Source organism: Asterias amurensis, chromosome 4 (assembly GCF_032118995.1).
Source record: "Asterias amurensis chromosome 4, ASM3211899v1".
NCBI lineage: Eukaryota > Metazoa > Echinodermata > Asteroidea > Forcipulatida > Asteriidae > Asterias > Asterias amurensis.
The window spans coordinates 4,375,949-4,402,697 of record NC_092651.1 but is presented as its reverse complement, the minus strand read 5'-3'; the positions used below and the strand labels follow the sequence as shown (position 1 = coordinate 4,402,697).

Below are 26,749 nucleotides of genomic sequence, written 5' to 3'. Positions count from 1 at the left end.
AGGAGAAATAGTCTGGTTCCTCTTTGTACAATGAATGGTATTATTCATTGCTGGCATTGGACACAATGGACATGACCAATGGTGGCATAAGGTATTTATTATTGCCTGTGGTCGTATTCATCGAATGGCTTAAGGGGTGGTCAGCTCTATCAATCATAGGCCTACTACCTTCTTGTCCAACCAGTGTAAGAAAACCACTGGAATGGAGGGAACATGAGGGGAGTTTCGGAGGAAAGTTGTTAAAGACACAGTTTCTTCCACCCCTACCCTTAACCCCCCCCCCCTTCGGCCCCACCCCGCGACTTTCTGTGGGCTACCTAATACCTTTTGGCCTGCTCGTGTATGGAATCAGCACGCAGACATGTAGCCTGCTTGGTGGCATTCCTCGTTAACATGTGTCGAGCTGCATTAAAAAGCACGGTGAACACCTATTCTTACATCAAATAATATTATTCTGTTATGGGACATTGACATAAAAATAAGACAACGGAACTTGGTTATTAAAATGAAAAGTTCAAGTGAATAGTCCTATTGTGTTGCTTTCTGAGTGGCCCTGTTCAGGAGCGCCCTCATCCGGTGAATAATCATTTCTATCGCCACTCGTCCCTCATCCGAGACTTCCGAATTTTAGCCAAACTTTTATTTATTTTTGCGAAATAACATCTGCAGAGGCAATGTTATTTTTAAAAGTAATTTTTGTACAAAGAAGTTAACAACTAGCATCATTGGCATTATGGCTTCAACTGCTTCCCCACTTAAATTATTTCATACAATAATTATCCCCGATGTAAATAATAACATCAGACAACTTGAACAAATAAACAATTTTTGTTTTTATTATTATGTGTATCTTCATGAATGGAGCTCTTGTCGGCTAAAACACTTTTAAAACAACCAAATCCAAGTCCAAACTTGACATAGTAACTTGACACGCCCCCTTTTTCGAGACAGCGCAACCATTAAGTTGAAACAGCGCCCTCCAATGTTCGTGTTGTGAAGGCCATGTGCAAATTGGTTAACAGACTATTATGCCGTATGTTATAATGTAAATCTCGGTCTGGTACCTAGAAGTACGGGCTGGTGTAGCGGGCAGGATTTCCGTTTGGTGACTTCATTTCACGCACGGTACGGACAACTCGCACGTTCTCTACGTACAAGTCCGCTCGTCAAAACACTAATTTTTCCTTCTAAGTTCACCAACTGTGCAGCAAATTTGTCTTTGTTGTGTTTCTTGAGGCTTGCGGTTTGTTTTTCAGCTTGAGAAAAGGGTAAGAAGGACGTTTATGTTGTTATTTAGAGAGGGAATAGTTTTGGTACTTGCATTTTTTTGGACCCTGGACCTGGTCACCTGACCTCAGGTGGGACGACCTGGAAGAAAAACGTCCCGTAGAGTTAATGGTTAAGGGTGCATTTGTTATGCCCTTTAATTCAGGCACTGGACACTATAGGCCTAGGATAACTTCCTAACTTTCTGCATGGCGCCACCACTTTTTCACTCATCTTTACAAAAAGGAATATCTCATTCTCGAAGTAAATTAGATACAATACATACTATTACCTATCAATTTAAATGAAAAAGTGGTGGCACCATACGGAAACTTTTCTGAGGAAAACTTTCCGTATCCTGCCACCACCTCCTTTTCACTTATTTTTACAAAAAGGAATCACTAATAATTTTAGTAATAGAATAGATTCTATTTTGTTTCATAACAAATTAAAAAGTGGTGGCAGGATATGGAAACTTTTCCCAAAATAAAAAACAAATCTTCTCTTTCTATTTTTACTTTAGTCGTAGGGCTTTTTCAAATTCAAACAGTTCTATCAACTTTGCTGCAGGCTTGTAAATAACATTGCCTGTAAATTAAATTAAGTTTTTGACATAAATAGGCCTACACAATGATTACAAGTTGGACTGGGGATATCAAGGTTAGTATAAAAACTGTTGTCTTAGATGTGTAAAACCAGACCACTGCCAACGATAAAAAATATAGTTATACAATTGTAGTAAGGAGATTGCACTCGAATGCTATTTATTAAAATCACACAGGGAATATCAATCTCCATGGGGGTTAGGCGACCCAAAAAATATGTACATTTATAGAATCCTGCATTTTTTTTAAGTAGAAGGATTTATTTTTATATTAATGGGGCCCATCACATTTTTTATAGACAATTGGCTGGGGTTTTTTTCAAATTTTTTTTTCAAATTTTTTTTTCTGAGATTATTAAATAAAATAAAATAATGTATAACATTTTTGGGTTAAAAAAAAAAAAAAGTTTTTTTTTTTTTTTTGCCTAATCAAAAGGTGGACATGTCATCATTTCAATGTACCTCTGAAGAGCTGGAATCCTGGATCCCAGCTCCAGACTATTGACCCATTTCACCTGACGTCATCATCAGAAAAATCTTGAATGCGCCATACTGGTGGGCAATTTCACTGTGCGTTTTCATATATAACTCTATGCATAGAGTATGCTGTGCGTTATGCAGTGAAGTACGCATTTTAGGCCTTAATACACGTAAACCTAACTTGCCCACCTACATGGTGAGCGTGGCTCCAGGTGCCGCGTGTGACGCGCGTGCAAGGGGCCAATATTATAATGACTCTCACCACATGAATGATGCTAGCTGAGAATTTGTCTCTGAGCAGTTTTGTAGCTAGACCAGTTTTAGTGGTCGGCAAAATAAGTCAACCAAGGCGAGCAGATCAACAAAATTTTCTTGTTTAATTATAGGGCCATTCTTACTGAAGTGGGCCAGATTTCCAAACTATTTGTGTGATGGGGCCATGCAATAAAGTCAATGGTTTTTTGACTGTGTTCTTCTCTGTGACGTTTGATACTCCTTTATCATTAGCTGTGTCCACTGTGCATTGATGTGAGTCACATCAATGCACAGTGGACAATTTGAAGTCTGTGCCTGGTGGCACAATATATTGTATTTTGCTCAGAGTGCTGGGGGCGATTTCACAAAGAGTTAGTTAGGACTAGTCCTAGGAGATATACAAATTGCATGGATATTCCTAAGTTAGGACGAGTAACTGGTCCTAACTCGCGATAAGACTAGTCCTAACTCTTTGTGAAATCCACCCCTGGACTCCTGGGCACAGCCCACCATAGCTACAACATTTTCTGTGAGAGCTCTAGTACATAGCAATGTGACCTATGTTTACATTCAAACCGCCCTCTGTTGACAAAACACTGTATACGTCATGTTTCACCAGGCAAAAAGATGTGTAGTCATGGTAAGATTGCATACACTTTCTAGCTGGCTGCCAAACAAAAACATGGTATGTGCGCGAATCATATTATTGTTTTTGAGTGACGTCATAGGTCACATCGTCTATAAAGCTGATACTGAACTCATCTTTTGTTGTTTTAACAGGAAATTTAAAATGAGGCTGGTTATTCTTGACGACTACAGTAAAGCCAGTGAGTGGGCTGCTAAGTATGTACGCAATCGTATCTTGGAATTCAACCCAGATGCAGACAGATATTTCACCTTGGGGTTGCCAACTGGTAAGTGAATACCACCCTGCTTGCCTAAACTCTTACAATGACTGCTATTTTTAACGGTTTGAACCTAAAATTCCCAGATTTTTGAATTACACTTATTTTTAGAGTTGCAGTTTTTACAGTTACAGATTGTGTATGATATTATTAGCATTTGTGGAATACACAAAATAGATTGTATATATGTATAACTTTGACATTGAAAAAGTAGGGCCACTGATTTTCCGCGATCCCAGAAAATGGACGGAATTCACGGAATTCGCCCTTTGAAACGGAAAACGGTATTTCAGTTTTAGGAATTTTTTTTTTTTTCATATTCTTCAGGCCAAAACTAATGCAATTGCATTCTCCCGTCATTAGCCTACAATGCATGCAATGTGGCTGATGCAGAGAAACAAATGCAGTTTTTAGACTTGGATCAAGTCTATCACGTCATGTGCGTTGACACTGCAGCCACAGTGCAACGGCTGTTTACATGTTTCTGTTGCATCGATCAGCAGACACAATTTAATAAAAGTAAAATAAAAAAATCTTTTTTTAGTGTTTTTTAGAAAAATGTCAGTTCAAATTAACATTTTCGAAGTCAGCAGTGCAACTTATCCAAAATTTTTGTTTATAAGTGTCTCCCTGGGTATTAAACAACCTTTTATCTAATTAAAAAACATGAAACAGAATTTTTTGTGCCTGAAACGGAATTCATGTTTTTGTCAAACGGAATTTGTGTTTTTCTGAAACGGAAAATCAGTGGCCCTAAAAGAGTCACTAACAACATATTGATTAAAGGCAGTGGACACTATTGGTAACTACTCAAAATAATTATTAGCATAAAACCTCACTTGGTAACGAGTAATGGGGAGAGGTTGATAGTATAAAACATTGTGAGAAACAGCTCTCTGTGAAGTAACAGAAAAAATGTAATTTCTCAGAAACAATATTTGAATTGATTTCGAAATCAAGCATCTGAAAGCAAACAAATTCATTATGTGACAAGGGTGTTTTTTCTTCCATTATTATCTCGTAACTTCAACGACCAAATGAGTTCAACTTTTCACAATAAAACTGTTCACAGGTTTATTTTACGCATAATGTTGAGATGCACAAAGTGAGAAGACTGGTCTTTGACAATTACCAAAAGTATCCAGTGTCTTTAAGTCATGGCGGTGTTGGTTTGAGTCTCAGACATGACACTTGTGTCCTTGTGCAAAAGGCTATACTATAATTGCTTAGCTCTTCACTAGTGCTGGGCGAATAGTGAAATTTTGGTATTCGGTTACCGCTGGCCAACTATCCGAAATTAACCAGATATTCGAATAGGTTTTTTTGGCCGTAGAGGGCGCTATTTAAAAAAATAAAAAAAGAGAGAGGGCGCTGTTTGTTTGTAATGAGATCTTATGGGCGGATTGATATTAGTTTTAAACAGTGTCACTCGGTTCATTCATAAAAAATAACCGGATCTAATTTAAAGATGGCGATTTGCTAATTCTTTAGATCGTGATTGACTTTGCGTGAAGGAAAACTTTCGTAATCTTTGAACAATTACGTCAGAAATGTCATTGATTTAACTCTTCACAGAGGTGAGCATAGTTATAAATACTTAATTTATGCTGTTTTATGCTGTCTTAATAGAAGTTTCTTAAGGATTCAGACAAAACATTCCTATCAATTGTCGCCCGACAACCGCGGATATTCGGATAATTAAAGAATATCCGGTTACTTGGTTGTAATTACAGGACTATCCAGTTTATAACTAGGTATTCGCGCCCATTGCGGATATCCGGTTAAGGAAAAAAAGGCATTCGTCAAAACCTATTCGCCATTAACTGGATATTCAAATTATTCGCCCAGGCCTACTCTTCACCAGGGGTAATAATGGGTGCCTGCCAGGGTCGATGTCAAAAAACCCGACCACCACTAATTTTCAAATTTTGTGAGTTAATTTTACCAAACTTAATTTTGCAAACATATTGATTATTTAATATAAAGGTAGGATTTTTTTTAATAGCATTTACCTGTAAGTTAAAGCATTGAGCTTGAAGCTGTACTAGTGAACTGTTTATCCCAGCTGCAATTTGTCACTTTCCACACTGATTTGTGCAAAAAACCACAACTTGGTGATCACATGAGTTTTAAAATAAAACCCATGCAACACAAGGATGTTCAAGTCTGGCTCCATGAGACTCTACATCCACAATACAGTCCGGGCACAGACACACATTGAACTGCTTTGGTTCTACAGAGTGCTAGTATGGCTCAGTAGTTTTTACAATGCTTTTTTGATGGGATGTGGCAGCAAACTTACGCTGAGAGAATTTTGTCTGCATATAAGAAGGCATAAAGAATAGGTGGGAAGTGAGTGTTACTTGAATGAAAGTTTAAAAAAGTTATTTTTACCTAAATTGTTTGAAAACTTTACTGACCTGGGCCCAATTTCATTGAGCTGCTAACCACAAAAATTTGCTTAGCATGAAATTTTTGTCTTGATAAAAACAGGATTACCAACCAAATTTTCAAGTGACTTTCAGGATAAGCAAACAACAGCTGAATACCAGTACAACAGGAAATTTGGTTGGTAACCCTGTTTTTATCAAGGTTTTTATCAAGGATGAAATTTCATGCTAAGCTAATTTTAATGCTTAGCAGCTCTATGAAATTGGGCCCTGATGGTAGGTGTAACTGAATAGAACTTACTGGAAGGGATGTTTATCACAAAGTACACAAAGTTTCCTGTCTGTGGTATCATTTCCATTTCCATTTTTCATTTTTCCATAAGTTTGATATTTTGCATCAAATTATTACCACCGGCCTGGAAATTCATCTTTTAAGAGGGCTAGGCCATTATCAAGCCTGATCTTTCCGGGAGGCAACAAAGGCGATTGCCTCCATGCCTCTGTTGCCCTTGGTGTCCTTGAAATGCTCTTATAGAAATTTCAATATCCTTATATAGTGTGCCCTTTGCCACGGAGAAAATGCCTTGGTGCCCTTGCTCTTTCAAAAACGAAGCATACATGTATGTACAGGCCTACATTTTCATTTTGCAAAGGGCTCTCCCATTGGAAAATCTTTTAGTCGTTAGGAAACTTTTGAATGGGGCACCAAGACCAAGACCAGGGGCAACAGAGGCCATTTCCAGGCCTTTTATCATTGTTAATTCCAATGTCTACTTGTTGACCCATAAAGTGGCAGACAAGATCCTTTGTGCAAGTGCACTGCACATTGTGAAATGGGTCAATTCAAAGCCCTAATGATAAATGATAAGACTAATTTACAACACCCTTGTGCGTGTCACAGGGTGCTTTAGTGCAATCTATTCATTCATTCAGTAATATTTATTTCAATGCTGTCACAATACAATACATAATAAAGCACATCTACTGCCAACCATGCCACAAACACCTTCTCCTAATGATTGATAAGCAATTTGGTTTCCTTAACTTCAGTCATACAACACACGACACGTTTGGATTAATGTCATATCAAAATATAATCTCTATATAGTCAACAGGTCTGTTTACAAGTGTTTTTTGCACCCTTGTCAAAATTTGTCTGCCTATTTATTTGACCTAGTTTACCCAAATAAATGCTTTAAACGTTGCTGCGTATACAAAAGACACACTGGACTGACTTTTAGGGCTCCATTAGGTAATTTATTCTAGACTATACTTAGAAGTGGATTTACAGCATTCATTATTTTAAATCTATATCCTCGGTTTATTTTGGTGAATCAATGAAGTGTAAAGGTCCGATGGTTTGGTCAAAATTACAGCATACATTATGGCTACCCCTTGTTTTGTATGAAACTAGATTTGGAAGTAATGTTTGTTAGTAGAATAAAAAGTCGCTAGAAAATTACAGTGACGACAACTGGAAATAGTTATGCTGTTTGCGAGTCCAAAAATGATTGGCTGGTTCATTTTTCTTTTGGTAAATTATCTAGCAAATCATTTAATAACTCCCGTGACTGGTATTTCCTAGGGGGTTTCTGTTACAATATTAAAAGTTATCACACAAGTGCAAGTGAAATACGGAAAAATATGCGCTTCTGCGTCCCATATCCAACAAGGCCGAAAAAGATAGTGGACATTATAACACCCCTTGCAAGTATTCTGCCTGCTCATTGGTTTAGAGCGCGTCACATGACATGTCTTAGTTTTGCCAGACGACGGCCGTGTGATAGAGCGTCGGTTTGCCATGCGCTAGTCCAACAGACTAGCACATGGCGTGCAGTACCCAGACGTCCGTTGCGTATACTGGGATGATAAATTAATAGTCTGTAACCACTTCGGATTGCGCGACACTACATGCAACACAGTAAGTAAAAGTGTTTGCAATCTGTATTCGCGTCGTCCGTGGATTGTAGCATTCAGGTCTGTAACTTAATAATAACAGTACAGTATTTAGAAATGTTTGGGGTGTTATAAAACAAATATTGACTGCTTTTACTCGTGCAATGGTTAAAAACTATGACTCCCTCGGTGATCCCCGGAGCGTTCTATTTTCCTTCGGCTTCGCCTCGGGAAAATAGAACGCTCCGGGGATCACCTCGGGAGTCATAGTTTTAACCATAGCACTCGAAGCAGTCAATATTTGTATACTATTGGTATTGTCAAAGACCAGTCTTCTCACTTAGTGTATATATATAAACAAAATTTGAGCTCGATTGGTCGTCGAACTTGCGAGATAACTATGAAACAAAAAACACCCTTGTCACACGAAGTTGTGTGCTTTTAGATGCTTGATTTTGAGATCTCAAATTCTAAACTTGAGGTCTCAAAATCAAATTCGTGGTAAATTACTTCTTTCTTGAATACTACGCCACTTGAGAGGGAGCCGTTTCTCACAATTTTTTATACTATCAACCTCTCCCCATTACTCGTTACCAAGTAAGGTTTTATGCTGATAATTATTTTTAGTAATTACCAATAGTGTCCACTACCTTTAAATAGTGTTTCTCTTTTTCAAGTACCTTTAGCACCTAATTGGTGGATACGTGCGCTGTATAACATTCTAATATTTACTATTATTATGAATTCTTTTATCTCAGGGAGCACTCCAATCGGCATGTACAAGAAACTCATCGAGTTTCACAAAGCTGGAGATCTTTCCTTCAAATATGTCAAGACATTCAATATGGATGAGTACGTAGGTATGTAATATTCATTTGGTGTTAAAAAAATAATCACAAACGGGTTTGGTCTAGCTTACTCTGGCTGAAACAAAAAGCTTCGGCCAGAAAAAGTCTATAACACAGGGATGAGATTGTTCAGACTTTTGGCTGAATTCAGGCTTTTTATGTCGGCCTGGTGAAGGAAATCAGGCAGTATTTGTTTCCACACATAAAGAAATCCTGCTCATTGGTCTACTTATTTAGTGCTTTGGATACTGTTTCCAAAAGCTTATTGGAATCTATAACCCCAGGGGTTACCAAACGGTAGAAATGCCATCATTTCAACATGAGTATAACAATGTCATGAAAATAATTTTCGTCTCGGTGATTATTAGACAAAATTTATTTTAGCATGTAAAAACGTATTTTCATGTGACATTGTTTTACTCATATCTCAAAAACTGTAGCACCACCTCAGCAACTAATATTTTAAGGTACGCTTTCTACTATCATTGTCTTCAAACGGTGTAAGTTTAATGTAATTCTGTGGACATTGTGTTTTGTGTTACAAAAAGTACCCAAATCCTTTAAAGGCAGTGGACACTATTGGTAATTGTCAAAGACCAGTCTTCTCACTTGGTGTATCTCAACATATGCATAAAATAACAAACCTGTTAAAATTTGAGCTCAATCGGTCATCAAACTTGCGAGATAATAATGAAAGAAAAAACACTTTTGTTACACGAAGTTGTGTGCTTTCTGATGCTTGATTTCGAGACCTCAAATTCCAAACTTGAGGTCTCGAAATCAAATTCGTGGAAAATTACTTCTTTCTCGAAAACTACGTCACTTCAGAGGGAGCTGCTTCTCACAATGTTTTATATCATCAACCTCTCCCCAATACTCGTAATCAAGAAAGGTTTTATGATGATAATTATTTTGAGTAATTACCAATAGTGTCCACTGCCTTTAAACACAAATTTGTATTTAAAAACGTGTATTTATTCTTTTTATTTATGAAAGGATTGGCGAGGGATCACCCGGAGAGCTACCATTCCTTTATGTGGAATCAGTTTTTCAAGCATATCGACATCTTGCCAGAAAATGCACATCTTCTGAATGGTAACGCGGAGAGCCTTCAGGAAGAGTGCGAGAACTATGAGAAGGAAATCACCAAAGCCGGAGGAATAGAACTTTTTATAGGAGGTAAGATCATACAAAGGAGAAATGAAATTTTTAATACAACTTTTGTATTGAGTTTAGCCAGGTTCAACTTACTGCGAGTACAAATGAGATACAAGTTTTGGCGTCACTGAATAATTTGCATCTGTTGCGAAACATTTGGTGCAAAAACAGCACTGTAACGTAAACATTTGTATTGTATTCGCATTTGCAGGAAGTATGAACCGGGCTTCAGGATGTTGTTTTTCAAATATTATTTACAAATAAGAAACAAATTTTTGCGTCACAAATTCGCACTGAATAATTTGCATCTGTTGCGAAACATTTGGTGCAAGAACAGCCCTTTATCTTCAAAATTTGTATCGCAATCGCATTTGCAGGAAGTATGAACCGGGCTTCAGGATGTTGTTGTGCATTTGACAATGTTGAAATGAGTATTGACGATTGTGATATGATTTCATTTGAATTGGATTGCATTGTGTCTATTGAATTTGATGTGCATTGATATGAACTGAATTGATTTTAATTTGATGGTATTGCACATATGACCGATGTTTAATGGTTTTATTGAATTTTATGTCGAATTGAAATGCATCTGATTGATACTAATTGATTTGATTTGATTTGATTCGATTTGAATTGACTTGAGTTGAATTGCATCTTTTACTCTAATTGATATCGATTGATTTTAATTGCATCGAATTTACATATATTTTATGTGCATTGATTTGAAATGAATTTGTTTGCTTTGAATCTAATTGATATTATGTGATTTGATTTGATTTGAACTGAATTGAATCTTATTTTCTAATTGATATGAATTGATATTTATTGATTTGTATTGAATTTATTGATGTGCATTGATTCGAAATTTATGTGCATTGAATCTAATTGATAAATGACTTGATTTGATTTGATTTGAATTGAACTGCATTGAATCTGAATGATTTGAGTTTGAATTGCATTGAAGCTTGCTTTTTGCATTGAATTGATTTGAATTGTAGTGCATTGAATCCTATTGATCTGTATTGCTATGATTTCATTGATTTTGATTTGACATAAATTATATTGACCAAATTTATTTCGATTGATTCAAAATAATTGCATTGATCAAATTTGTTTTGATTTGAAATGAATTGCATTGATCTAACGGGATTTGATTGATTTGAAAAGAACTGCATTGAATCAAAATGCTTTTGATTTAAAACTGATTGATTTATATGAATTGAATTGCATTGAAGCTGATTGATTTCGATTAATTTGATTTTAAATGAATTGAATTGCATTGAATACAATTGATTTTAACTGATTTAACTTGAATTGTACTCTGTTAAATTGAATATTTAGTTGTAGGCCTAGTGAACTGAATTTAAATAACTTTAATTATTCTTTTAATCAAGTTAACTTTATTTGCATCAGAATTCATTTAGATATTGGATTGAATATGTTTATATATCCATCATCAATTTCTTTGTGCTTCTTATCACCTTTGTCTATTTCTTCTTAGCAGGAATTTCATATCCGATATTTCTTACGCCATTTAAAGCCATTGGACACTTTCGGTTAACAGTATTGTCCAAGGTCCATACTTTGTGTATCACAACTTCTATATAAAATAACAAACCTGTGAAAATTTAGGCTTAATCGGTCATTGGAGTCGGGAGAAAATAACGGGAAAACCCACCCTTGTTTCCGCACGTTTTGCCGTGTCATGACATGTGTTTGAAATAAATCCGTAATTCTTGATATCGAGAATTGATATTGTTTTTAATGTTTTCTCAAAAAATAAAGCATTGCATGGAATAATATTTCAAGATAAGTCTTTTACCATTACCTTCTGTAAACCCTGTAAGGTATTTGTAAATCTGTGAACTTCTAATTTTGTTTCTGTTCCGATGGCTTTAAAGGCATTGCTTTCAATAATTTTGCTAGCTTAGTTAGATTTCAGTGTAAATAATGTAGGCCTAAAATTTTAACTAAGTAGTAATCCAAGAAAACCTTGCATACAATACTGAGAAGATGAATCAGGAGCTTTTTGGTATCACCAAAATGCTTCTCAACTACAAGGAAGTCAAATTTTAACGATTTTGTTAATAACTAGCAGTTTTGTTTATTTTGTCCATACTTTCCATGAGCAGGCATAGGTCCAGATGGTCATATAGCTTTCAACGAGCCAGGTTCTAGTCTGGTATCCAGGACACGAGTCAAGACCTTAGCCCATGATACAATCATCGCTAATGCAAGATTCTTTGACGGGGACATTACAAAGGTACCGACAAGCGCACTAACAGTGGGTGTTGGTACTGTCATGGACGCCAAAGAGGTGAGTGGTGTTTTCTGGGGGGTTTTTGGTACAAATTTGATCTGGAATCTTAACAGGCTTGGAATTACACGCAGGCATGGCCTCTGTTACTCTGTGCTTGGCCTCCTTTACCCTGGTCCTGTCTTCCATTGCCCTTGTCTTGACATCTGAACTGGTCTTGGCTCATTTACTTTTTTCGTTACCCTGTTCTTGGCTCTGTGTTCCTGGCCTTGACATGTGTTACCCTGCTCTTTTACCTTTGTTACCCTCATCTTGGCCTCGGATACCCTTGTCTTGACCTCAATTACCCTAGTCTTGGCCTCCATACACATTGTAATAGCCTTGATGCCCCTTCAACAGTTGCTCTTCCAATGGAAAAAATGGCCCTGCCCGTTCAAAGATGAAAATCCAGGCCTGCAATAAATTGTTAATTTGTGGCCCGCTACATTGTAATGAGGAATATCGAGTAAAGTCTCATTTTGTGTAATTTGACACCCAACACGAATCATAATTTTTTTTTTTTAATTGAAAACTTTCAATTTTTTTATTTATGTGCTTTTAGGTTGATTAGCCATACTATGGTCTTACCTTTTCGTCAAAACATTAATAAAGATGCAAAAACAGATGATTTCTGAGCCATGTTCTTGTCCTAATTATCAAAAAAACTCCCAAGAGACAAACATTCGCCCCTTTTGAAGCCGCGATTTCTGCACTATGCACAAACGCAACAGCACCACCAACATATACTGTTGTGAAGCTATCGACCTCATCTGTCTATTTATACACACCATCGATACGTTCGATGACTGCATTGCATGTTACTGGAGTCACAAGGAAACCCTCTCTCATCAATTTGACCTCTCTCCTCAAAAATTTGCGTCGCGAGATTAGTATGGCTTACAGACCGAGGCGTCTGTTTATCCATACAGCGTGAGAGGCCATCACCCGACCCAGTGCTGTTGCGTGGCGCGTGAACGCTAGCCTGGGTCTGCTGTGCGCGCAACATACAGGCAGGATACAAGTGTACATTGCGGGTTTTGTCCATGGCACGCGTAAGAGAGCAAAGCTACATTTGACGTCGTTGCCGCTCGCTATGTGTTGCCGCAAATTTTATCCAGGAGAATGTTTATCAAAGTTTGAGAAAAAAAGTGTCTGATCTTCAGTAATATTTCGTGGTTTGTCATAATTGAATTATTTCAAACCCAAACAATTCTGAAAGTTAAAGGAATAATCTTGCAGTTAAACTTTGTGTTGGGTGAGAAATATCGCTAAAATCATGAGAAACATGCACGAGAAAATTGCAAATGAAGTCTGTTCCCTAGTCTTCAAGCAGAGTATCCACAAGCGCTATGCACGAGACGCGGGTGATGTTTGCTGTATAGCTCCAAGGGGTTTCAAGGTGCGTTGCACCCCGCTGTCTCAGACTAGGACGCAACAAAACTTGCATTTCAAGTTGGAAAAAACAACGAAAATTACTCAAAGATTTCAGGTAAAAATTGTCAAATTTAATGTTGAAGTTTTCTACACATTATGACTTAACTTCTCATGAGTTGTTTGTAAATTTTGGTCCTTATGTTTGTCTGACTAAAAAAAAAGAATTTATGTTTTCATTTTGTAAAAAATATTGTTTTAATGGGTGTGTGAGGGGTTATAAAAAAATTTTAAAAAAAACGGGTTGTAAAATGTAGTGTCAATGTCATTGAAAATTCCACAGTATTTCGAACAGGAAGGTCATATGATCATGATTTTTATTTTATTTGAAATGTTGAGATTTGCTTGTTGGGATTATATGATAAAACTCAAAAATTAAACTTACTCGATATTCCTCAATTTGATAGAGCGGGTTACATTCGTGTTGAGATGGCAATCTCATTACTTCTATGTGAACAATACTCGCAGCAATGAGTTCTTATGATAAATATGACTTTCTAATGATTAAAAGGCACCGGACACTATTGGTAATTGTCGAAGACCAGTATTCTCACTTGGTATATCACAACATGTGCACAAAATAACAAAACTGTGAATTTTTTTTACTACATTGGTCCTCGAAATTGCGAGATAATAATGACGAAAAAAACACCCTTGTCACACGGAAGTTGTGTGCTTTCAGATGCTTGATTTCGGGACCTCAAAATCTAATTCTGAGGTCTCGAAATCAAATTCGTGGAAAATTATTTCTTTCTCAAAAACTACATTACTTCAGAGGGAGCCGATTCTCACAATGTTTTATACTATCAACAGTTCTCCATTGCTCGTTACAATTATTTTGAGTAGTTACCAATAGTGTTCACTGCCTTTAAAAATGGATTTACTTTCAATATCTTGCAAATAATATACCATGTTAGAATTGTTTTCATACACACACAAAAGTTGGAATAATCAAGTGTTTTTTTTCTCTCTCATCACCTTAGGTCATGATCATCATCACTGGTGCCCACAAATCCTTCGCTCTATACAAAGCAGTAGAGGAAGGCATCAGCCACATGTGGACGGTGTCCGCTTTCCAGCAGCACCCTAGAACCATCATAGTATGTGACGAAGACGCCACTCTGGAGTTAAGGGTCAAGACGGTGAAATACTTCAAAGGTCTGATGCATGTCCATGATAAGCTGATTGAGACCAGCGATAAACAAGCGTTGAAAAGACAAAAAACTAAGTGATTGGTTGTTTGTTTGTTTGTTTGTTTGTTTGTTTTAGATAGATGATCTTCCCATCTAGGGAACTCGGCAAACTCCCACAAGCTGACAACAACCAATCTCTCAGATTTCTCTCTCATACAAACATTGGTTTAACGTCTATGATTATGAATTACACAAATCGAGAAGTTGTGATTCAGTAACTAGACGATAATATTTATTCTAGTCATTGTGAAAATCAGCGGTTAATAGCTGGGGGATTCGAACCAACAACCTTGTGATTGAAAGTCCTGCAGTCTAACCACTTGACCACGGTGACAAGTAATTATCATTGAATTATAACAAAATTTCCAAAGGGGGACTTTTGGGACGCTAGGTGACAAAAGACTTACCAGGTAAAACCTTTGCTCGCGGTAATGTGCGCATGCTCAGAACTATGTACACATCGGAAATTTACCCGGTAAGTCTGCTGCCACCTAGCGTTTCGAAGTCTCCCATTGAAATTTGTCAGATTCTGAACTTTTTTCAGGAAGTTTCATATTCCTTTGTAGGGGAGTTGAAATAATATAAAGGGAAGTTTGAGGTGTAATAGAATTTTAATTGATTGGAGTACCTGGTGCTGTTTTTAAGGTGTCAAAATGGCTTCCCATCCTCGGTCAAACTTGGATCTCTGAATTCTTTGCTATAAAATAATACCCAGTCAGTTTCCCCTATGGTGTATAATAATGTGATATAATATAATAGTAATATTGACTCTATACAGAGCAATTCCAAAGAATGATCGTTGCGTTCGGATATTATTACCTTTGGTCACTGGGCTATTTATTTCATTCCTTGAAACATCTCAGCCCTCTTGGGAGTACACAGCCTGTGCTGCCAAAGTATGTAGCCCACTAAGTTATTTTAATTTTATTTTTATTTTAATTCTTCAGACAAAACAATAAAACAAGCACATGCCGTCCAGGGAAGGGCAAAAGTAATAAAAAAAACTGTCGTAGAAAAAAGATGTGCCCTCCGTGACCTAGCTCATAAAAAGTTCACATTTATATACTATACAGTAAACACTCTAAAATTGCAGTAAAAATTAAACCAAAAGAAATCAATCAAATCACAAAAACAATCAATCAGTAAATCAATCACAAGAACCATCTCTGCCCTCACAGGTACCCATTTACCCCTGGGTGATGAGAAGCAGTGAGAGAAAAGTGTCTTGCTCAGGGACACAAGTGTCATGACTTGGCTTCAAACCTAATCCCTAATGACTCAGCAATGATGTGAAATGTTATGGGTTCGAATCCAACTGGTGCTGCCTGTGGACTTAAGTCTTTGAATGTGTTTTATATCTGTCGATCAATGTTGGTCTCATTGTCTCTCTTGATCCTATTTTTTGAATATCCCTACAACTTGTGAATTGTTGCTGCCCGCTGATAGGGTCGATTCCGTTGGTTTAAGGAACAGACAGCTCAAAGCATTCCACATAGCAGTCCTAGGTTCTATGAACAACCTCAGTTCATGCGTTTTTAAATGTACGCACAGCTCGCTCAGCCAGTCCATTTGATGAAGGGGCAAGTTGTGTCTTGCCTTTGCCCCCTTTTAAGATGGATTTTGCGGTAACATCTTTTTATTTTTATTTTCTTCTTATTATTAAGTTCTCGCAGAGCCTTTACCAAAACTATGGCTGTTCATCCTTTTGAGCATATTTATCTTAGCAGTAGCACCTTTCAAAGTACCCAACTTAAACACAGCATGTCTCTCTATACATCCTCCATGTTGCTATTATCATGTACCACATTGATTTGTTGACAAATCCACACAGAAATATGGAAAAGATCGGCGAGCTTTTGTCTCTGTAGTTGAAGGACCTTGATCTTGACGAGGAGGTGTTGGGGTCAGTCTGGGGTCTTGGGATCGTCTTGATGAGCTCGTTACAGCTTGATGTTTGTCATGTTGAACTTGTCTGACAGCAATTCGGAAACTACTGCCAGGCAGTCCTCGTTCTTTTCCTGTGGCAGCCCAATGATCCATACGTTGTTCCGCCGGCTAAAACGTTCAAGTTTATTGAGCTTGTCGCTGTGGTCGGAGAGTTGCTGTTCAGCATTTTCCAGTGTTGGGTTTAGCTTTTCCAACTCCTTGATTCTTGCTTCACGGTCGGAGATTCTTTTTGATTCGAATTCCAGAGATGTATTGAAGCTTTCCTCTAGCTTGTCAATTCGCCGGTAGATACCAGATTGACCACGACGAATTTCAGGTGTCTCCTGTGTAGTGCTGTGTCTCATACTCGAAGGTTCTGTTGCGGATCTTGTACGTTTATGTTTGATGCTGTTGAACTTTAACAGTTGGGCAATTGATAAAGCAGCAGGTGTTTAGTCTTCACTTTGATCCTTGAGTTTGATGCTGGGCCCCTTTAAGGTTTTAAATTTAATATAGATATAAAAGTGGCTTTTCGCAATGATAATATAATGTATGTTGATAATATTTAATAAACAGATACTATGTACACATGCCTGCCTCTCGATGACGATGTTGACACTTTTGTTTCTTTGACACTTTGTTGTGCTGTTTAGGTGCTGCACGCTTGAATCTTCTTGTTTGTTAACACGCTTGGATCTTAGTGTCGTTGCTAACACGCTTGAATCTTGGTGTTGTTTGATTGTTAGAACACATAGTCCTCATTGGAAGCTTCACTGTCTGGTACTTGGTGTAGAGTGTGTCAATGATAGCGATTGTCTTGCAGTTCCAGTTGCGTTTTTGGCTCCGCTTCTTCTTATTCCAGTGAAGTTGTTTCGCTTGTAGCAGACAGAGCATGTCTCCTCGCCGGTGTGTGAATTTGCTCCCCCAAAGTTAAAGACACTGGACACTATTGGTAGTTGTCAAAGACCAGTCATCTCACTTGGTGTATCTCAACATATGCATAAAATAATTAACCTTTGAAAATTTGAGCTCAATTGATGGTCGAAGTTGTGAGATACTAATGATAGAAAAAAAACACCCTTGTCACACGAAGTTGTGTGCTTTCAGATGCTTGATTTCAAGACCTCAAATTCTAATTCTGAGGTCTTGCAATCAAATTCTTGGAAAATTACTTCTTTCTCGAAACCTACGCTACTTCAGAGGGAGCCGTTTTATACTATCAACCTCTCCCCATTACTCATTACCAAGTAAAGTTTTATGCTAATAATTATTTTGAGTATATGGTGTCCCACAATGCATTGTATCACCTTATAACATGGCCGCCCGCATGTAACAGTCATTTCTCATAATCTGGAATAAAGCTTGACTATAACCACTAACATACGAAGTTGTATCATCTTAAAATGGTGTCAGAAGTTGGATGTGAACTTAACGCCCACATTTGTTGGGGGGGGGGCGTACAACTGGTGTGGCATTAGGGTCATTGGTTATAGGGTAGATGACCCGAGAGAGCTGTCGAACAGGTCTTTGTAATCTGTGAAGATCTGTGTCGATGTTGTGTCAGTTGAAACGTGATAGACCATGTTATGAACAGACAGCAGGCCTAGGTGGAGACAATCAGTCAATCCGAGTATAGCTTTCACTTGAGAATCAACAATGTGAAAGTCAATCATGTGATCAGTCTGTGATGATTCGATGTGACATGGCAGTGAAGCTTGTCCAACCGTGTGGAGCTCGTTCCCTCCATATGTAACGTGCTCCTTGTTTCCCAGTCTCATCTAGCCAGCTACAGGGACAGGCTCTGGAATTTACTCCCTGAAGACCTCAGGGAAATACATAACATCTCCATTTTTCAGCAGCAACTAAGAAACACCTGTTCACACTTGCTTTTCACCACTTGAGAATTTCCTCTTTTCCATCATGACCGGCGCTTTTGAATGGTTTTACATCAGATTTAGTGCGCCTTTATAAATGATGTGTAATTATTATTATTTTATTATATGCTATAAGCGTAGTTGGCTTATTAGAACTGTCAATAGACTTAGGCGTTGCAATGACATTGTATATCTTGGTAGTACATTACAACGCTCACCACACTGCAGTGTCAAGTTGGATGGGAACATGTTTGCCATGTGGATGTCATGCTTCAAGTTCAGGTTGGTTTGGTTCAGAGCTCAAATGTGGAAAAGTTCTTGCTCATCCACGATACAGGTTTCCTCCTCCGAGTAGGAGTCGGGGTTGACGGTATAGATGCGGCGGCTGCCTCGTCAATAATCATCGTAGTGATTCTTTTTGTTGCACTTGTCACAAGTCTTGCCGTAGGCGATGCATTCACGTCTCTTGTGAAAAGTACCACAATTTCCGCAAAGTTTCTGGGCCTTTGATCATATTGTTGTTGTGTTGAGCTACCCAGAAGTTTATCTCTACGTTGGTGTGCGCGTGCAACTCTCATGAGATGTGCAAGTTCTAGTCGTGTTCTGCCTCTGTCTTGCCACCTACATAATCTGCTATGCCTACTTTGCCGATTGATCCATACTTTGCTGGAATGACCTCTTCTTTTTTCCTTTATCTTTTTCTGCTTCTTCTTTTTCTTCTTCCTATACAAGTACAGTCCTCACATGTGAGTAAAATCGTACTATGAAGTCGCTTCGAAAAATGCACGAGTGAGCAGGCCCAGGAAACACGGCAAAAAGCTCACCAAAAAATATGTGTACATGTATGTACAGATGCATGTAGGCTGCTAGTGCAAGTCAAAACTGGTGGCTGGCTTGGTTAATGGAGCCTTAGGTTGGACAGCTGACTCCAGAACTGGTCCAGTCATGGAGCTGTTACAACTGTGTCTGGTAACTGGTTCCACAGACAGATGGCGCTTGGGATGAAGGAATGTTGGTAAAGGAAGCCAGATCTTGATGGAATGAGGTGTGACACTCATTAAAATATGGGTTACTGAGGATTGGGCTTCTTTTGTTTTAATATCTGAAAGAATGACGACAATCGAAATATCTGTTATAGACGGCCGTCTTCAAAGGAGTTATGGGATAACAATTAAACACTTTACAATAAACATAAATGAACAGTGCGTCAAAGGTAACTGCTTGTTGCCGCTGAGGTTTAACTACTGCAGAATGAACAACAATAACAGCATACCAATACAGCGAACAAAGGGTTGATTACATACCAGGGATCCGAGAAGAAAGAACAAGATGGAAACTGACCAAGGCTGGATGCTTTTCAGACCGGCCTACTGGTAGATTTGTTGCTTCGTATACTCATGTAGCTGTAGATTTTCGGGACCCGGATTTGTTGTGATCAGGTGCTGGTTATTTGACCGAAGGTTTTCCTCAAAATCGGATTCTCCACCATTTTGTGACACTCATTAAATTATGGGTCGCTGAGGTTTGGGCTTCTGTTATTTTAATATCTGAAAGAATGACGACAATCGAAGTATCTGTTATAGACGGCTGTCTTCATAGGAATTATGTGACAACTTAAACACTAAACTTCAACAATAAATCATATCAAAGTTACGTAAAATAAATTACTGAACAAGAGCAAATGAATAATCAAAACACTTCCTAAAAGAAAATGGCTTAAATACGTTTTTGGTTCCCGCCACGGCTTTGTGGGCCATCTTGAAATACTATTTACATTGGCAATATTTAGAAAATGGTGGTCCACATGGTATAGCCACAAGCCCATGCGCAATCCTGTACACCATTATTGCTTTGTTATGAGTCGGTCTCTGACGAAGAGTTAGCCATTTGAGATCTTCAAGCATCTTGATGACACTGTGCCGTTGGTGAAAGTCGGCTTTGACAAAACAAGTAGGACAAGCCAAATGGATGTCTTGTGAAGCTATATCTTCAGGCTGTTGAAAGTAGTGAGCATACTTGACCCATGATGAAGGTAAACATACGGTCAAATATACGATAAACAAACCATCGCACCAAGACTAAAGTTGAGCAAAGCAATTTTCTATTGCCATTTAAAGAAAGTCACCAAGGTAGTGAGATTATGGCAGTGACGGCAATGAAGAAACAAAATGAGGCAGATGACAGACGGTTAGGCAGATAATGTTTAGGCCTGTTTGGCAGAAAATGTTTAGGCCTAGTGAAAATCAGCAACAGACCCATTGGAGCCTCGCCTCTTACCAGCCACGAACCGGTAGCATTTACCTTTCTTGTAGGCTTTGCTGTAGGTCCTGATGTGTCAGATCTTCTACACAATAGTAAGGAACATTGTCGTTGGTGTCGGAGGACCTTGACCTTATCTTGATAGGAGTTGAACTTGACGAGATGTTGGGAGCGGCCGGGGTCTTAGGGCCATCACAATGGGCACGCTCTAATTTGACTTTATGCATGTCAAATTTCTCCTCCAGCATCTTGTTGACGAGAGCCAAACAATCCTTGTTGTTTTCCTGTGGGTGGCCTATTATTCTGACATTGTTAAGCCGACTGAATCTTTCAAGTTTGTTCAACTTCTCTGAATGATCAGCCAGGTGGTTTTGTGTGGTCTCAAGCAGGGGAGCCAGATTTTCCTATTCTTTCACTTGTTTCTTGAGATCGCTGATTCATTTGGATTCAAACTCGAGGGCTGCATTGAATTTTTTTTCTAGCATCATAATCCGCCTGTTGTGTTCGTCTTGACCACGACGAATCTCGATGGGAGCATCCTTCACGAACTGATGGAAACCAGTGCCAATGGTCTGCAGCCTGTCAGTGCATGGTTCCGGGGAATATAGGTGGATAGGTGGCTGTGCACGGCCTGTTGTGGTGCCAGCGTAGGTGGTGTAGTTGGAGATTTATCTGTATGTTTCCGTCCGGCAGGATTTTTAAAGTTGGATTTCTTCTCAGAAATACTCTTTAGTGTAAAATCTATGTTGCAGTCTAACATTTTGATGTTAAAAATGAAGGTGGGAGTTGGAAATATTGTACCGCAGATGGAGCTGAAGAGGGAGCATGTGCATTCTTCACGATGGTACTAACTCTTGGAGACTGGCCATGAATCCCAAAAGACGAAGCCAGGCCCTGGCTGGTAGCGTTGACGAAGTAAGGAAGATTTGAACACATTCCATTAGGGTGAGGCAACGTTCCACTGTTGAGTGAGTTGAGTTTGAACTTCAGGCATAATGGTAACCCAAGTATCGTGGGACCTTCAACATCAGCCAAGAAAAAATTCTATGACTTCACTATGCTTTTTGTATGAGTATTACTGTTGGCTACGACTGTTGAAAAGGTAGCGCTCATTGATGGTGTTTTTCTTGCCTTTGCAGAGTGTAGCAAACTTGTCAAAGACTTTATCGTATTTGTGGCTGTCACTTTCCTCATCCCAGGTTAAGGTGTTGTAGGTCTCTACAGCACCCTGGTCAATGACTGAAAGCAGGGGGCAATAAGTAATGTGTCATCCTTGTCATGTATTCGAGTAGCAAAGTTGTTGAAGTTTTGCGCCAATTTTGTCCATGGTAAGGTTGTAAACCAAGTGGTGGTGCTGGTATAGAGAATTGTGCCATGTTGTTTATTGGTAAAAACACTAATCTATATCCTTGTTGCCAAATGTACAGTCTTAAGCTTGACACTCAATAACCAATAAATGTTTTTCATACCTGATTATGCCATATTTATATATATAAAATTTAAAAAAACATACTCGTACTGAAATACTTGAACTAAAACACTCTTACTCGGATATTCATACTTGTACTCGGATACTTGTACTCGGATACTCTTACTTTGATACTTGCTCTCGGGATTCGGTAATCGTCTATTCGTACTTGGATACTCATACTTGCTACTCATACTCTGATACTCACCGTTTATCATGGTCTTCATGATAATATCTTGAAACTGCAAACTGCGTTTGACCCCTGTTGTTGCATTATCTGTTCCAATTTATCAATTTTTGACGCAAGTCCTTTCTGAAAGGTCCCCTGATTTGTTTCTATTTCTTCATTGCCAACGGCCATGGCAGTTTCGTTACCAGCGACTGACACTGCATTGGGCTTAATATGACATAACAATACACAATTGTTGCACGCTGTGACGGGGTCCATGGCGTTTTGTACACCCGAGGGGGGAAATGGCACCCGAGGCGAAGCCGAGGGTGCCATTTCACCGCGTGCAACAATTGTTTTGTTATACCTTTGTAAAATTGTTATTCCTCTTCTCGAAGTTCCGTTGTCATCTTCAAACATTATTACGATGGACTATTCATTGTTTAACAAGCAGGCGAACAAGAAACAATTCCCTCGAACCCGCGGTTGTTTCGTACACAGGGCTGGAAATCGACCAACGCTGGGAACGATCAAGTTGATGTACACCGGTGTACATCACTTTTCATGTTACCCGACCCGTCGAGCCATGTAACATGTGTTTTTGTTGCACGTCACATGATTTGTTCTCGACCAATCAAACTTCACAATTTGTACAGAGGTATAACAATACTAGTTGATGCCATCGTATTGTTATCACTTTTTGTCTTGTTTTCTACATCATTGACTGTTACAGCCGTATCCATGATGTTTAAATAATGTTCTGTGACAATTAAAAATTTGGGTGGGTGAAATTCACCTTGATGACGGTTGATAGAAAAACGTTGAAAATGTACAAAGCGGTTACCGCTTTACATGCTGTAGCGAATATGAGTGTGCATGCGCGTAGCCGGACTCTCACAGAATCTCTCGCCAGATTTCAAAATAAAATTGTATTTCTATATTGGTACTCTGATACTGGGAAACTCAAACCTGATGTACGTGCTCGCTAATATCCCACAAGGCCACCTTTTGTTCTGTTCTCAGTACTCTGCCAAAATAATAATAATAATAAGAAATGCTTATATAGCGCAATTCAGTACTGCAAGTACTCTCAATGCACTTTAGAAAACAAATAAACACAATTATACAAAAGGCTTGGCTTTCTAACTAGAAGTGTGTGCATAAATTAATTTTGGTTTTTACCCATACACCGATGTGTGTTAGCACTGTATTACTCAGTACTCCTGTGAACAAATATCACAGGCATGTTACTTGGGTGGGATTCGAACCCACGACCCTTGCAATTCTAGAGCAGTGTCTTACCGACTAGACTACTGAGGTTGCCCGGGAGCTAGGGGAAGCGGGTACCGCAGCGATATAAGAGATGGTAAATTTGCATCGGGGATAAAGAATATTATTTCGGTTATTACCCATGTGAACATGTAGTAAGTTGTATCTTCCGAACCAGATCTTCCACCTTGCCCAGTAAATTTTATACATTAGTGTGTGTGATTGATAAATATTGAAAAATGTGTGATTTATTTGCAAAACGCTTGCCCCAAATCATGTGACATACAAATTGTCTCTTGCCGAAGGAATTAAAATTTAAGCAGTCACTTGTTACTTTATATCAATGACTTTATTGCACTAGACATTATTCAAATCTAACTCACAAATGGGTTATTTGTATTGTCGCCTTTAAATACAAAGTACAGGATAAATAGTTCCAGGTATTTAAGAAAGTTCTGAAAGTTTGCCGACTATCAATTTCATACCAGCACTAATCCTCATTGCAAAATAATACTTTTATCTGAAATACTTTCAAAACAAAGGAAATAGCATTTAAAAATATCTAAACTGACACTGTGACTACCCAAAAACAAAACTGACGAAAAAAAACCCACACATTATTTTGTCTTTGTAACAAGACCAGCCTGGCTACCACTTGCCAGACTTGTAATAATGTAAAGCGAGTTTTTGAAATCAGTTTTGTGATGTACTCATTTTCAATGAAAAAGGCATTGACTTTGGCCTTTGGGCTGACACAAAAATTCCTCTTGGAAATTACAGAATCAATTTGTTGTCGATTTAATGTCATAATAGTTCAAATTTCTCTCATATAAAATTTATGGCATTTCTATATCATTTTAACGTCAGGTTAGAGACTTGTTTTTCCTACTTTTTGGAACTCTTTACTATTTGAAAAAAAGGAGTGTATCGCAAAATGGATTTGCACCTTGGATCTCAAAAAGTACTATGTTTTAATGAATAGTATAGAAGTAAATGTTGGAGGTATCACCATTAGAACAATCTCTCTTTTGAGTATGTGGTTCTGATTGAACTCTTGGACTAATAACAATAGAACTAAAGAGCTTATTGGTGCTCAGGTTGTGGCCTATTTAGAGTAAGTGTGATTGGGTGTATGTAGGTATTAAGAGGGAACCAGATATATTGGTGCACAGGTTGTGGCCATTTTGTTTTCTTGCCAAGGCAATGTGAGGACCAAATTGGGAAATAGCTTGGTGCCTTGTTTATATATAAAGTGTAAGTGTGATTGGTCATTCTACAGCAGAGGGTTGGGGAATCAAATGCACTTATCTTCCAGACTCTTATTAAAGATAATGAAATCTCGATGGTAAGACATCTGGGGCGGATTGCACCAAGCGGTCTTAAACCGATCTATATGCGCTATAGTCGGCTAACTTAAGACATGCTTTAGAGTGGCAAAGATCTTGGGTTCAAATACCACCCGAGAAATGTGTCGTTGTTTTTTCACTGGGAAAGTACTAAGTATTTATGCTGTTTCAATATTTCTAAGAAGGGCATTATTTAGGCATGGGGTTGACAAATAATGTTGCCCAGCTTTCTGATTTGTGTACTGTGTAACAGATAGCTTTGTTTTGACATATGTATGGTTTTAAAGACTGTATGGTAGTGGTATGATGTATAAACAGTAATCAATCAAATAGATTGTGTAAAATCACCAACTGTAATATTAGATCCAATGTTATATTTTCAATAAGAAAAGCAAAAGTCAATGAAGAAGTTTTAATTTGATGTGCTATAGGGACATGTCTCCCCAAAAAAGACACTTTTAAATGTTTTAATTTGTCTGGAAATAATGTACTTCTTACAGTTTAAAAGATGAAAATCTTTGCCGATTTAGTTCTGCCAAAATATAGTTTGTATTTGTATTGTCTTTCACATTAATAAAAGTTGTTTGACAAGAACTTAGTTAGACTCTGTTGAAGTTGATATGTTTCGTTTCTGGTCAGGAAAATGTGTTCAAAGCTATTGGACAATTTCGATAAACAGTATTGTCCAAGGCAACACTTCGTGTATCACAACTATCACAACTTATGTATAAAATAACAAACCTGTGAAAATTTAGGCTCAATCGGACATTGGCGTCGGGGGAAAATAACGGGAAAACCACCCTTGTATCCGCACATTTCGCCATGTCATGACATGTGTTCAAAATAAATCCGTAGTTCTCGTTATCGAGAATTGATAATTGTTTTAATGTTTTCTCAAAAAAGTGAAGCATTTCATGGACTGCACCTGTTCTTATAAGACAGTTTCTTCATTCCTATTGGTCGAGAGCAAGAGCTGAAACAGTTATTTTATGCATATGTTGAGATACACTAACTGTGAAGGCTAGTCTTTGGCAATGACCTATAGTGTCCAGTGACTTTAAAGAAAATCCTATCCGTGCTGTATTTAAGTTATAAAATGTCTTCTTTTGTGAAACTTGTCGTGTTAACTATCCAAACAAACTGCCTGTGCATTGCTGAGTATGTCAACCTGATTTGTGTTGTCTGTAAAGCTCCGGAGTTGTAACATGTGCGAGGGTTCTGGGTATAGGAAGGAACAGGCCCCCTAATGGCTGCAATATACCCTTAGTATTTGACTCCAGCCAATTCATCTACACAAGGTACATGTAATGTCTAGTCTTGGTCCAAGACGTTACAATCTAATACTCGTAACGTGATAACTCGACGCAATCTGTTGTTGTGATTGATCCATTTCAGTGCCAACAATGCTAACTAAGGATAGTGACTTGTTCTGTTGTTGTGATTGGTCCATGCGAAGGTCTTTGAACAGAGACTCGAATGTCCTAAATTGACCAATAATAAATTTCGTCCCAATGGTAAAATATCCACCATGTTTTGTAAAGAAAAATAACACTTTAATTCAGTCAACTCTTAACAAAAATGACAGACTTTTAAACATCTAGTCTTTGAACAGCATGAAGAATGTTTCAAGCATACAAAGCTATTGTTATTAAAATGTCTTTCCATCTTTATTAACATTTGATTACTGTACTTACAAATCCTCCACCATTTTTA

The 26,749-nt window shown here is 38.1% G+C and overlaps 1 protein-coding gene across 1 annotated transcript; it reads left to right on the top strand.

Annotated features, from left to right (window-relative positions):
- The first annotated feature begins 1,123 nt into the window (after nucleotides 1-1,123).
- On the top strand, nucleotides 1,124-25,567 carry LOC139936742 (glucosamine-6-phosphate deaminase 2-like). The gene is made up of 6 exons (XM_071931644.1): nucleotides 1,124-1,268; nucleotides 3,386-3,519; nucleotides 8,555-8,656; nucleotides 9,641-9,823; nucleotides 11,938-12,122; nucleotides 14,516-25,567. Exons 2-6 carry the CDS (start codon nucleotides 3,396-3,398, stop codon nucleotides 14,762-14,764), a joined length of 843 nt encoding a protein of 280 aa, XP_071787745.1. The 5' UTR covers nucleotides 1,124-1,268; nucleotides 3,386-3,395; the 3' UTR covers nucleotides 14,765-25,567.
- Nucleotides 25,568-26,749: the final 1,182 nt, after the last annotated feature.

What these genes read in the sequence shown, in the direction of transcription:
- LOC139936742 (XM_071931644.1), top strand. Translation starts at nt 3,396, where the DNA reads ATGAGGCTGGTTATTCTTGACGACTACAGTAAAGCCAGTGAGTGGGCT. An exon ending in CACCTTGGGGTTGCCAACTG is followed by an intron (nt 3,520 to 8,554) that starts GTAAGTGAATAC and finishes CTTTTATCTCAG; the next exon opens with GGAGCACTCCAATCGGCATG. An exon ending in CTGTCATGGACGCCAAAGAG is followed by an intron (nt 12,123 to 14,515) that starts GTGAGTGGTGTT and finishes TCATCACCTTAG; the next exon opens with GTCATGATCATCATCACTGG.